This window comes from Talpa occidentalis, unplaced genomic scaffold, assembly GCF_014898055.3.
Source record: "Talpa occidentalis isolate TD23 unplaced genomic scaffold, MPIMG_talOcc4v2.1 talOcc4.7, whole genome shotgun sequence".
NCBI classification, from domain to species: domain Eukaryota; kingdom Metazoa; phylum Chordata; class Mammalia; order Eulipotyphla; family Talpidae; genus Talpa; species Talpa occidentalis.
This window is the reverse complement of record NW_023605083.1, coordinates 24,806,169-24,821,130: the sequence shown is the minus strand read 5'-3', so window position 1 is coordinate 24,821,130 and position 14,962 is coordinate 24,806,169. Positions and strand designations below refer to the sequence as shown.

The window sequence follows — 14,962 nt, the reverse complement described above, 5'->3', positions numbered from 1 at the left end:
ATCTTGCAGGTGGAGTCACTCAAGCATGAGCAACTCATTTCCATTCAGAATCAGTCCTTTCACTTTCCATACAGAATCAGTCCTTTCACTTTATCAAAGGAATAACATCCTGCCTTAAAATTATTTACTACATATAGTCCATCTTTTCTTTTCCACCTAGATAAACTCAAGAGCAGAGACCTAATATTCAATCTCTTCATTTCATGGTACCACATGTACAGAACTGATGGCCAAGAAATGCTTGCCGAGTGAGTGAGTCAATACAAGTGCTTGGGAACGAACACACAGAAGGAAGGTGGGAACATTTGGTGAAGGACTGAAGAGCTTTAGTTTGGAGCTTAACTGCCTGGATTTGACCACTCAGTTCTGTCTCTGTCACTCCAACAACACAGTACAACAAAGAGTATACTATTCAAATTCTCTAAAACACAGTTTCATGACATGTAGAATGGGATCAAGAATAGAACCCACCTTCTACCTCCAAGGGATTTTTTTTTTTCAAGTTCAAATGATCCTATATGTAAAGCCCCAACTCAGAGCCCAACACTCAGTAAGCACTAAAACAGTATGGGCCATTGAACAAAACATCAACTCTGCTTTCTGAGACTTTGCTCAACTCCTGGGAGCCTGGGAGGTCAGTAACAAGCAGGTAAATTGCTCTCTTTCACCAGGACTGAATATCCTATTCTCCCCTGATTTTCTTCACGACTGTATTTGAATGTTAACCTTTGAGACACAAAGTAAGAAATCACTTGACATTTTCTCAAAGTCTGTGGTCCCTCTAATTTCCATCATGTCCTTTAAGGGGATAAGTCAGAATCACCAAGCAGCATTCAGCTGATAGTGGGAAATGAGCAACAAGTAGTACAGTATGTCACTTGCAAAGTTGAAAAAGTGCTTTTTGATAGTTTTGTGAATCACTAGGTATTTTTATTTTATCTCTCTTGGTTATACACATAGCTAGTCACATAACATTATGTAGTAATAAAAGTTAATATTAAACATATACTACATACTAGACATAATGTTAAACATTTTATATGCATTTTCTCATTTAGTTTTTGTAGCAACCTAGGATTGTTATTAATCTCATTTTACAACCAACAAAATTAAGGCTCAGAAAAGCTGAATAATGTGCCCAAAACTACGCAGTGAGGTAAGGATAGGAACCCAGGCAGTCTGTTTAGACTATCACTATTATGTTTAAAATCATGCACGTACTTTTGAATGCTAGAGAATTTTGCCCCTCTGAGTTATTTTCAGACTACAAATATGGTTGATTTTCTCTTTATACCTACTATAAAAAAAAATAGCAAAATAAAATAAAATAATTGGAGCCTCCAACCACATCATAGCAGAATAGAAAGGCTGAGATCATCTAAAGACAACTATAAAAAAATACTTTCTCAAAGAAAAATTATCATAAGTTCCTCAATAGAGGCCCAAGACTATCCCATGGAGGAACTGTCCCAAAGGTGGTGGCTTGCTGCGGGGGAGGAGGTAAAGGGGAACATGGCTGGAAAAACAGACACTCCAGCCAGTGGAATGGCTGAGTGATGGCTACCCATGGTCTTAGAGGGTGCCCTGAGGCAAGGTCAATTTTCCAGGAGGGACTTTTCCCAAAAAGAAATGCAGTCACACTAGGATACAGAAGCGGCATGGGACATGCGAGTTTCATAGCACGGACAAGAAACACGCTTCATAACTAGAAGTGAGAGATCAAAAAGTCTTTGGTGACGCCAGGTCAATTTGAACATGCGGCAGGAAGCAGAGGGAGGGATTAGCGAGCAAAAGAACATACCACTTCCTTGGAAAGTATCCAGCGGGTGTGTAGCACTTGCAGCCCGGATGCCTAGGCAGGGCAGCACTGGTGGTGGTGACCACTGTTGTGCAACAGGCCACATACCCTGCTTGGGTGCACCTGCCTTCCAGGCCCAACCAAGACACAGAGCGTAAGCCCTGTGGACCAGACCGAGTCCTGGTCACCAAGAGAATCAAGTTTCATAGGTCACCATCCACGGCAGAACAGAGCAGCAGGGAGGCAAAGCAGGAAGTGAGGACAAGTGGAGCACAGAACAGAGTTTGCTATGGAGAGAGATAAGGTGGTGGTGACAAATCTCACTGTTGAGCAAAACCGAGACCTACTATTAAAGCCCTAGATTTACTTCTTGCCCCCAACCCAAGCCAAGGTAAACTAAAAAGAGAAACAAAAGTAAACTTGCAACGCCCCAACACAAAAAAAGCAAATAAGGCAATACCCATGTCTAGGAAGCAAGGAGCATTTGAGCATAAGACGGAAAACCAAAGAGAGAAGAATAGACGTTCTGGGTCACAGATGAAAAAATATAGAAATAGAGAACTAATCAGATAAAAATTTTAAAACAAGGAGCATTTGAAGCAAGGAGCATTTGAACATAAGACGGAAAACCAAAGGGAGAAGAACAGACGTTCTGGGTCACAGATGAAAAAGTATAGAAATAGAGAACTAATCAGATAAAGATTTTAAAACAACAATATTAAACATGCTAAATGAGCTCTTGGAATCCGGTCAAAGGCAGACAGGAAGCTGCAAGATCTTAGAAAGGAGAACCAAGAACAAAGAGAATTCTTTCTCAGAGACTGGAAATATTAAAAGAACACTGAAAGAGATTCTGAATGCAATGAAGACAAATACAGAAAGTGCTTTAAACACAGTTGAAGGGGCAGAAGAATTTCAGAAGTAAATGACACAAATGGATTCTATCACCCAATTAGAAAATGAAACAAGGGCCTCCCCGGTGGCACAGGGGGTTGAGTGCAGCACTGTGAAGCTGTCCACAGCCTCTGTAGCATGGGCTTGATCCTGGACGGCCAGAGGGATACCCACATGGTGCAGCAGACCTCTCCTGTCTCACCCGCTGATCCCCTCAGCAGTGTGTTTCAGTCAGTTTGCTTGTTCTGTTCCCTGCTCTGTCACTAGTAAATCCTCTCACCCTCCCACACATCTGGCCTATACCCCTGGTTCTTGTATAAATAAATAAATCTAAAAAAAAAAAAAAAAAAAGAAAAGAAAATGAGAAACAAGACAGGAAGAATGAGGAAACTCTATGAGGAATATTGCAACCAGTGGTTGAAGCCAAAGACTGTTACAGGTGGTGAGGATAAATAGCCCCAGGGAAAATGCTAAAACATATTGCATTTTGTAGTAGAGCACCTGTTAAGAAATATAAGGGGCTGCAGAAGCAGCTGCAGATGATTCAGTTTTCAGGATTCAGTGTTTGGAATTCAGCGTTTCCAGGGTCAGCGATTTTGGCCCCTGTTGTGCTGACCTTCCAGAAGGCTGGTGCGAGCCTCAGAAAGAGCCAACCTCAGAGAGGAAAATTTCGGAGGCTTTGCAAGTAGCCGAGCAACTGAAAATGTTTCTGGTCTTGCTGTTATTAAAGCCTGGCAGAGAAGGCGAAGACCTGAAGGCAGGCACCTCGCTGAGCTGCATGAGTGTGGCTGTGTGTTGGGTCGTTCAGGTGCTGCAGCTGCTGTTTTGAGTGTCAATTATCTGGTGCTGTGTTGGGGCATCTCGGCAGCTCCAGTAGCATCTCCTGTTGTGACTTCTGTTGTCTTCATGAGTTGGAACCCAGCCTATAGTGTGACTGCCAAGTGCTCCAGCAGGAAGACACCATCTTGGGAACATGGCCTATCGCTCAGGAGAAGAGCTCTGTGTCCTCAGTGGTGGGAAGACACCATCTAGGCTGCTTGCTTAGGATTTGAAACAATGGACACTATTTCCAGTGAGGTAAACGGCCAGTTTTGGCCTCAGTAACTCTCTTTTTGCCTGGTTTGTTCAATAAATTCCATTATTGTTGTTTTCTGAGCCTGAGTAGTCTTGCAATTGTGCATGCGGGTGAAGAATTCGGACAGTGACTGATAAACTATTTGAGCAGTGCCCTGGGCCAGTTTTAGTACCCCTTGTTGCCCTGTAACAGCCTCAATTAGAAGAGGAAATATAAGGATAATAGGTATTCCAGAAGATGATGAGAAAGAGAAGGAAGCAGAGACCCTTTTCAAAGAAATAATAGCTGAGAATTTCCCAAACATAAAGAATGAAATAAGCATGGATGACTGGAAGCAGAAAAAGCACCCATATTTCTTAATGCAAAATGACTGACATCAAGACACATGCTATGAAAAATCAAAAGTAAAGGAAAAAAATTTACAAGACGCCAGAAAAAAGATAATTTACAAAGGTACCCAAATTAGGTTTTCCTCAGATTTTACCCCATTCGCTCTCCTGGCAACAACAGTGGAATAAAATGTTCACAATCCAAAAAGATAAGAACTGACAGCCAAAAATACATCTTGCAAAATTAACATTCAAAGATGAAGGTGAAATAAAGGCTTTCCCGGACCTGTCTTTCAAAAAATGTTGAAATAAGTTCTTCAAGAAGGAGAAAAAAATAAAAAAGCAACACAAAACCCTCAGCAAAATGATAACAGGAATACAAAGTCAGAAGCATGAACAAGAGTATTATGAATCAACAACAAAACACCAAAGGAGTGGAAGAAGCAGACAGAACCTGTACAGTTAAATGTTGGAGAGCTGACACCACTTGATAAGGGACTTTTTTTGACATTAATATGTTAGGTATAGGGGCCTCCCTGGTGGCACAAGGGGTTAAGATGCAACATATGACGCTACCCACAGCCATTGCAGCATGAATTTGATCCCTGGCCAGGGAGGTGACCCACATGGCACAACAGACCTCTCCTGACTTGCCTGCTGCTCCCTTCAGCAGTGTATTTCAGTAGATCTGCCTATTCTGTTCCCCACTTTGTCTCTGGTGAATCTTCTCACCTCTCTGGCCTACACCCCAGTTCTTATGTGCATAAATAAATAAAATCTTCAAAAAAATAAAAAGTTATGTATAACCTCCATTGCAACCATTAGCCAAAATCTAGAATAGTGGCTTACCAGAGAAGAAGAAATAAAGAAAATGAGAGCATCGCTAGGGAAAGTCAGAAAGAGGATAAAACAAAAATGGAAACAGGAACAAGAATACAAAACATGTCTCAAACAAATGGAAACAGGAACAATAGAAAGATAAAAAAACAAAACCCAGAATGACTGGTAAGCAACAGTTTATCAATAATCACCTTAAATGTGCATAGCCTGACATCACCAATTAAAAGGAACAGAATGACTAACTGGGTTAAAAAGTTTCAGCCATCTATATTCTATCAGCAGATAGCTCTTCAAAAACCAAACCACAAAAACAGTCTTAAGTGAAACATTGGAGCAAGGAGCTAAAAACCAATAATGTAGAGAAAAAAAGCAGGAATTGTTATTCTCATATCAGATAAACCAGACTTTCAGCCAAAAACAGTAATCAGGGAAAAGGTAGACACTATGTAATGATCAAGGCAAAAATTCATCAAAAAGATATTAAACTGTCATAAATATTTATGTATCTAACACAAGGAAACCTAATTATATAAAGCAACTATTAATAGACCTTTATAAAGCAACATAGTGACAAAAATACAATTATTTTGTTGGAGACCTCTACCTATGACTGACACAAAGAGAGATTATTGAGAGAGAAAATTAGCAAAGGGGGGCAGCAGGGAAAGAAAAAGAAAAATAGTGAAGAAATAAAGGCCTTAAATGAAGTGTTGCACTAGAGAGATTTAATGGACATTTACAAAGCTCTCCATTCCCAGAAAAAGGAACACGCTCCTCTCAAGTGTACATGGAACAGTCTCAAGAACAGATTATATACTAGAACACAAAACAGGTCTCAGAAAATGTATGAAAACAGAAATTTTATCAAGCATTCCTCAGATCAAAATGGTATAACCACAAAAACAATCCCAGAATAAATCAAAACATGTGGAAACTAAATAATTTTCAGTCTACAGCTGAAGGAACTAGGAAATGAACAAATGAACAGTGACAACCCAAAAAAAATAGCATCAGAAAGGAAAGATGAAATTAAATAGATGCTGTGGAAACACAAAGGATCATAAGAATCTACTACAAATATCTCCATGCAAACAAACTGGACAACCTAGAAGAAACAGATACATTTTTAGATTGGTACTACCTTTCAAGGCCGAACTAGGATTAAACAGATAAACAGTCCAATCACAAGCACAAAAATTAAGAGTAATAAAGTTTCTCTAAGAATAGAACCACTTTTCTAGTGAATTCCACCAAAATGTCAAAGAGGACATAATACCTATCCTACTCAAATACTTTAAAAATATCAAAAAGGATGGAAAAATCCCCAAAACATTCTAAGGCCACCATTACTCCGACTTCCAAACCAAACAAGGACAGTATAAAAATGTAAACTACAGACTAACATCCCTGATGCACTTAGATGCAAAAATCCTCAACAAAATGCTAGCAAGCCAAATACAGCAACTATTAAGAGAATCATGCCCCACATTCAAGTAAGTTTCATCCTACGGATGCAAGGCTGGTTCAACATACAAAATCACAATCAATGTCATTCACCAGATCAACAAAAAGGAAGACAAAAACTGCATGATCATTTCACAACAGGTGCTGAAAGGCAACTGTTAAGATTCAACATTCATTTCTGATAAAAAAAAAAAAAAACTCAATAAAATGGAACTTAAACATAAAAACCATCTATGACAAATCCACAGCCAATATCACACTTAATGGTGAAAAACTCAAAACACTTGTGCTAGAATCAGGTATAAGACAATGATGTTCAATGTCACTACTATTGTTCAACATGATATTGCAAGTCCTAGCAGTAACAATTAGGCAAGAAAAAGACATAAAGGGAATCTAAATTGGAAAAGAAGATAAGAAATTGTCACTATTTGTGCATGACATTATATCCATAGTCTAAAGGACTCTATCAAAAATCTACTAGATATAAGTGAATACTGTAAAATGACAGGATACAAAATCAATACACAAAAACCAGTTGCATTTCTATATACAATGTATCAGAAGAAAGGAAACCTACTATAATCATCCCAAAAAAGAGTGAAATACCTGTTACCAAATATATGAAAGAGCTCAAAGATCTATATATTAAAAACTATAAAACTGCTAAAGAAAATAAACCCCGAACATGGCGGCGAGGAGACGCTGCAAGTAAGATCTCCCATTAAAAAAAGTGAATAGGGAGGAAAAGCGGCAGGTCCCAGTGAGAACTGGGACACGGAAGATAAACGGGTGACGCCAGCGAACTGCCCAAAGAAGAAAGTGGCCATAAAAGAGGACTAGAAGGGAGGGAAGCGCAGAACCCTGCTCCCCTCCCCCGCCCACAGAGGCGGCACTCTCCGACCGGCAGAGAGGAGGAAACAACAAACTAAAACGACCAACAAGAACAGACCAACAAGAACAAACGACGTAGCAAGCGGGACCATGAGTGGAAAGTAACTATTGCAGCCACCACACCCCGAGAACGGGAGCTGAGGCGAACCCTGCAGGATTCGCCGCGGCGGCGAGCTAACGGCTCCGGGCGCCATTAGAGAAGAACAAAGACCCCGGGAGACCCCCACACACAGCCCGGGCTGCCGGAAAGCTGGCGCGGAAAGCGGCGCGCTCTGCGCGCTTGAAAAGCAAGTGCAGACCTGGATCGCAGCTGGTCAGCGTCCCGCGACCTGCGACCTGGCTTGCGACTAGACGACCTAGGCTTCGCGGGGGACGCGCGTCCTCACTGAGGTCTGAAGGTCCTCCCTGAGTGAGCAAGTCCCTGCGACCAGGCACGGGCAGCGAGGCAACCAAAGGCGCGCAAGGGCCACCGCCACTGAACTGGGCTACAGCCCGCGTCTGGAACTGAGGGCTTTGAACTGAGACCGGGCACGAAATTTCGGGGCGTGGTTTCTCCACGACGGTGGGGGACAAAGGCACAGAGCAAAGCACAAAGCTGTTCCAGGTGTACCTACATTCCCGCTCTGTTCTCTGTCCCACGGGGTAGGGGAGAGGCGAAAAACAGCCCCCCAAGGACATAGAGGATCTCTGGCGCCCTAGCGACCAGGAAAAAAAAAAACACTAACACCCTATAAAAACAGGACATTTCTTAAGACTGCTTGAAAAGGGCAGAAGTGGTTCTGGAGGACCCGTGGCCAGCGGAAGTTATTCCACGCCAGGCCCCTTCCGACCAGCAGTCTGCAGCCCACAGAGGGAGCAGGCACCACGTCCCCGGGCAGACCACCGGGGGCGCAGAAGAGTGTGCCTGAAACCGGAGGCGCAGTCTGCATCCGCTTATCCACACAGAACATTTACAGTTCTTCAGTAAAACTGCCTAAAACCAGCGAAAGCTCCCCAGAAGACAGAGATGGCTCTGAAGAAGAGCCAGAGGGGAGCGAGAACGAGCAATCACCCAAGATGTCAGTTCACTCCGAGCAAGTCCCAATCATACGCATACGACAAATTAGAAAACAGACAGTAGGGAGTAGAAGAACCACACGCAACCTAAAACTCCTCAGGAAAGAAGCACACACACAAAGAAAACCACTCCCCAGATTGCAACGACAGCAACTTGGAAGAACTTCTGAGCCTTCCAGAAAGAGAATTTAAATTGCCATGATTAAAAAGTGATAGATCAGAAGAAGGAAATTGAGTCCCTAAAGAGGGAAGTAAGAGAAATGCAGGAGATCAAAGAATTAATGGAGAACTAAAAACTCTGGAAAAGCAATGAAAGCAGAATAGATGAAATGGAAGAACGAATAAGTAATCTGAAGACACAGAAATAAAGAACCAAAACAGAAAAGGAAAGAGAAGTACGAAGGAAAAAGAATGAAGAAAGACTTCGGGAACTATCTGACTCCATGAGGAAAGGAAATATAAGAGTTATAGGAATTCCAGAAGGAGAGGAGAGAGATGTAGGAACAGAGAAAATATTCATGGATATAATTGAAGAGAACTTCCCAAATGAGAAGGAGCTGAAAATTGATATACAAGAAGCAAGAAGAACACCAAACTTCCACGACGAAAGGAAAAACACAGCAAGACACATAATAGTAAAGCTCCCAAGAATCCAGGACAAGGAAAAAATAATGAAGCTGACAAGAGGGAAGAAACAGATAACATTCAAAGGAAAACCAATCAGGCTGACATCAGACTTCTCTGAAGAAACATTACGGGCAAGGAGAGAGTGGAGGGACATAGTCAACAGACTCCAAGAAAACAGATGCCAACCAAGAATACTCTATCCCGCAAAGCTCTCTTTCCTCCATGAAGAAAGAATATGGACCTTCCCAGACAAAGAGAAACTCCGGAATTTCATTGCGACTAAACCCCACTCCAAAAAATACTACAAGGAATCCTAAAGCCAGAACCTCAGAGGGACGAATAACAACGAAAGAAGACCAAAAAAAAAAAAAAAAAAGTTATTAAAAGAATAAATAAATAAAATCAAAGGAAAGACAAACATAATGGCAAATACAGATGCTAACATATCAATATTAACTCTAAATGTAAATGGACTAAACTCTTCAATAAAAAGACACAGAGTTGCAGCCTGGATTAAGAAACAAAACCCAACCTTTTGCTGTCTCCAGGAAACACATTTAGCTACAAAAGATAAAAATAGGCTCAAAGTCAAAGGATGGAAAACAATCCTACAAGCAAATGGGCCAAAAAAGAAAGCAGGAACAGCTATACTTATATCAGATAAAACAGACTTCAAACTCAAAAAAATAAAAAGAGACCCCAATGGTCACTACATTATGATTAAGGGGACAATACTTCAAGAAGAAATAACACTCATTAATATATACTCACCAAACGAAAGAGCACCAAAATATATCAGACAACTGTTGTCCTCTCTGAAAACAGACATCAGAGAAAACACATATGTAGTGGGAGACTTCAACACACCACTATCAACAATGGATAGATCAACAAGACAAAAAATAAGTAAAGAAACTAAAGCTCTAAATAAGGACCTAGAGCATTTGGGCTTAACAGACATCTATAGAACACTAAACCCAAAAAAACGGAGTACACATTTTTCTCAAGCGCACACGGATCATTCTCCAGGATCGATAACATACTGGGGCACAAGACAAACATCAACAGATACACCAAGATTGAAATCATACCAACCATCTTTTCTGACCACGAAGGCATCAAACTAGAAATAAATCATAAAAAGAAGGCAAGGAACTATCCTACCTCATGGAGATTAAAAGCCACATTACTGGAAGACCACTGGACTAACGAGGAGATCAAAGAAGAAATTAAAAAATTCTTTGAATTGAATGACAAGGAGGACACCAATATCCTAAATGTATGGGATGCAGCAAAAGCAGTAATAAGAGGAAAATATATAGCAATAGAAGCTCACATCAAAAACAAGAAAGAACTCAAAGAAACAACCTAATCTCGAAGCTCAAAGATCTAGAAAAAGAACAACAAAAAACCCCAGAACCAGTATAGAAGAAAAGAAATAATAAAAACCAAAGCAGAAATAAATGAAATTGAAACTAAAAAAACAATCCAAAAGATCAATGAAACCAAGAGCTGGTTCTTTGAAAAAATAAATAAAATAGACAAACCCCTAGCCAGGCTCACAAAGGAAAAAAGGGAGAAAGCACAAATACACAGAATCATAATGAAAGAGGAGAAATCACAACGGACACAGCAGAAATCAAAAGAATAATCAGCAACTACTATGAACAGTTATATGGAAACAAGTTCAACAATCTAGAGGAGATGGACAAATTCCTACAACTCTACAATCACCCAAAGCTAGATAAAGAAGAAATAGAACACCTAAACAGACCAATTACAAGCAGCGAAATTGAAATGGTAATTAAAAACCTCCCCAAAAACAAAAGCCCAGGACTGATGGATTTACAAATGAATTCTACCAAACATTCAGAGACGAATTAGTGCCTATCCTTCACAAACTCTTCCAAAAAATTGAGAAGGAAGGGACAATACCAAACACGTTCTATGAAGCCAATATTACACTAATACCAAAACCGAATAAGGACAACACAAAAAAGGAAAACTATAGGCCAATCTCCCTAATGAACACTGATGCAAAAATCCTCAATAAATTTTAGCTATCAGAATCCAACAATGTATCCATAAGATAATCACCACGACCAAGTTGGATTCATTCCAGGGGCACAAGGATGGTTTAACATCCGAAAATCAATCAACGTTATCCAACACATCAACAAAAAGAAATATAAAAACCATATGATAATATCAATAGATGCTGAGAGAGCTTTCGACAAAGTGCAACACCCATTCATGATAAAAGCCCTTGAAATTCTTGGGATACAAGGAACATACCTCAACATCATAAAGGCCATCTATGACAAGCCAACAGCCAGTATCATTCTCAATGGTGAAAAGCTGAAAGCAATTCCATTAAGATCTGGAACAAGACAAGGATGTCCACTCTCACCACTGCTTTTCAATATAATACTGGAAGTCCTAGCCAGAGCAATAAGACAAGAGAAAGACATCCAAGGAATCCAATAGGAAAAGAAGAAGTCAAACTATCACTATTTGCAGATGATATGATAATATACATAGAGACCCCAAAAATCTCCACAGAAAAACTAATTCAACTCATCAATCAATTCAGTAAAGTGGCAGGATACAAAATCAACACGCAAAAGTCAGTAGCCTTCCTATACACAAACAATAAATCTGAAGAAGAAGAAATCAAAAAAACCACCCCTTTTATTATCGAAACAAAAAAAATCAAATATTTGGGAAATAAATCTAACAAAAGAGGTAAAGGACCTATACAAAGAAAACTATAAACACTGTTAAAAGAATAGAAGAAGACACAAAGAAATGGAAAGACATCCCCTGCTCATGGATTGGAAGAATAAACATTATTAAAATGGCCATCCTACCAAAAGCAATATACAGATTCAATGCTATTCCAATCAAAATCTCAATGGCATTCTTCAAAGAAATAGAACAATTATTGATGAAATTCATATGGAATCACAAAAACCCCGAATAGCCAAAGCTCTACTGAAAAAAAAAAGGAAATGGAGGCATCACACTCCCAGACTTCAAACTATACTACAAAGCCATAATCATCAAAACTGCATGGTATTGGAACAAGAACAGACATACAGACCAATGGAATCGAACAGAAAATCCAGAAATAACCCACAGATTTATGGTCAACTAATCTTTGACAAAGAGCAAAGACTATGCATTGGAGCAAAGAAAGTTTGTTCAATAAATGGTGCTGGGAAAACTGGGTCGCTACATGCAAAAGAATGAAGCTTGACCACTACCTCACACCATACACAAAAATCAACTCAAAATGGATTAAAGATCTAGACATAAGACCTGAAACCATAAAATACATAGAAGGAAAATATGGCGAAACACTACGTGATTTGCACATCAAAGACATCTTTACAGACACATCACCCAAAGCAGTGATAGTGAAGGCAAAGATAAACAGCTGGGACTACATCAAATTAAAGAGCTTCTGCACAGCAAAAGAGACAATAACAAAAACAAAGAGAAACCCCACCAACTGGGAGAACATTTTGCACCCAACACTAATGATAAAGGACTGATCACAAAAATCTGCAAAGAGCTGATGAGACTCAGCAACAACAAAGAAAATAATCCAGTCAAAAAATGGGCAGAAGAGCTAAAAAGAAACTTCTCTGAAGAGGAAATGCAAATGGCCAACAGACATATGAAAAAATGTTCAACATCACTGTAATCAGGGAAATGCAAATCAAAACTACCATGAGATACCATCTCACACCAGTGAGAATGGCACATATTAAAAAAACTAGCAACAACAAATGTTGGCGAGGATGTGGAGAAAAAGGAACTCTTGTGCACTGTTGGTGGGAGTGCAAACTGGTCCAACCACTATAGAGAGCTGTGTGGAGATTTCTGGACCTACTAAACATAGAGCTTCCATATGATCCAGCAATTCCACTCCTAGGTATTTACCCAAAGGACACAGAAACATCAATTCCAAAGAGCACCTGCACTCCTATGTTTATAGCAGCACTGTTTACAATAGCTAAGCTTTGGAAACAGCCCAAATGCCCAAAAATAGATGACTGGATCAAGAAGATGTGGTACATATATACCATGGAATATTACTCAGCATTCAAAAAAGATAAACACATGCAATTTGCAGCAACATGGATGGCGCTGGAAGGGATCATGCTCAGTGAAATAAGCCAAAAAGAAAAAGAAAAATACCGGATGGTCTCACTCATAGCAGGAATCTAGAAAACTTAAATAAGGGACCAGGAAAATGAATATAGGAAAGTGAAAATCAAAATCAACAAAAAACTATGAACCAGAGACACTTTTTGGGGGGTGGGGGGCGGGAGGGGAAGGATTGGGGTCAGAATGGGGCGTTTGCAATTGTATGGGGGAATATAAAAATAAAATTTAATATTTAAATTAAAAAAAAAAAAAAAAAAAAAAGAAATAAACCCCAATGACATTTTTCCCAAGGAATTAAATGACTAAAAAAAAATTTCATGGAACAACAAAAAGCCCCAAATAACTTAAGCAATTGTGACAGGAAAGAAAAACAGTTATTACATTCACTGATTAGGTACTGGAATAAAAACAGAAACAGACCAACAGAACAGGATAGAGAGCCTAGAGACAAGCTCACACAAAGAGCCATGATCATACAATGAAATAAGTGTCCTTAACAAATGGTGGTGGAAAACTTGGACATGTGAAAAGTGAAACCGGATCCCTAACTAATAACTGAACTTCCCTTTAGAACCTCAAATTTCATGTATTCTGTTCCAATAATAAGTAGTATTCCATAATAAACCTATATACTATCATTCATAGGTTTAAAATCCACCTAAGGATGGTGCGCAATGTACATAAATTAATTTTATGACACTGCTCAAATTTTCAATTGAGTATGATAAAAGAACACATCCATAGGTGTTAACACTTCAAATGTCTGGTGAAGAAATCTGTATCAAAAACGGTCATGTTTTAGCTAATGGATTCTGGCTGTTCAATGGCAACTGGAAAATTAACTAAATGACCTGAATTTTCCATATTTGGAAATACAGATATACCTGAGCAAATGAATGCTCATATGGAGTAATGAGTGTTTATGAGTTCATGTGTACCAAATCAGGTTACATACTGAAGTAACATGTAACATTTCTCAATAATATAAATTAAATCATACAGAATGTTGTATACAAAATATCATGGATGCTTGAATTAAGACTGATACCTTGTTTTTCAAACTTGAGAGGGGAAAAAAATTAATGGTTTCAAAACAGTGTTTTGAAATGAATGTTCTTAAGATAGGGGTTTCACAGAAATTTCAGTGACATAAACAAATTGAACATAACTATATCCAGAGAACAAACAAATTGGGCATATCCCTCCACTCACAAATAATTAGTTTTCCATCATTTTATTTAGAAACAAATGATCAGATTATAGACTTTAGTAATAAATATTTCTTTAAATTTTTTTGGAGTGGTTGAAAACAATGAAAGAAATTATGTAAATTGAGTCACCATGAAACACCATTCTGTTCAGTTTTTGACTAACTCTAGAAGAATACAACTGCATTTTGGTCAAAAATCTTAAATAAGGTTAAACAACGATGACACGTCAAATATTATAATTTAATGATCTTTGACATCCAAAAGAAGGCAGTTGAAAGAAAAAAAACAAAGACTGGTTGAAAAACTGCATTCGTTTTCTGATATTTGGCATACTTTACATACCATGAGGGACATGTTGCAGGTAGGAATGGGGATGAGTTAATGGGAACAAAAATTACAATAGACAAATAAAATGCAGGAAGTCTCTCTTGTATGAAGAGGCATCCAGACTGAGGAACCTGTGCAGAGGAAGTCACACATTATACATACCTACAAAGAATAATGGCACCTCGGTTTACACTGGCCCAGGACTTCAGGTTCTTCATACCAACATGCTCAAAGAGGGTTTTTGCAAAACAACCTGTAAAATATACAATGA

At 39.1% G+C, this 14,962-nt stretch overlaps 1 protein-coding gene across 5 annotated transcripts in view; it reads right to left on the bottom strand.

The window, feature by feature from the left end:
* PUM3 (pumilio RNA binding family member 3) overlaps window positions 1-14,962 on the bottom strand; it is a 331,728-nt gene that overhangs the window by 17,689 nt on the left and 299,077 nt on the right. For all 5 annotated transcript variants that reach the window (XM_054688948.1, XM_054688949.1, XM_054688950.1 and 2 more), the window contains one exon: window positions 14,854-14,944. In XM_054688948.1, the coding sequence (XP_054544923.1) occupies window positions 14,854-14,944 (91 nt within the window). The remainder of the gene's footprint in view (window positions 1-14,853; window positions 14,945-14,962) is intronic.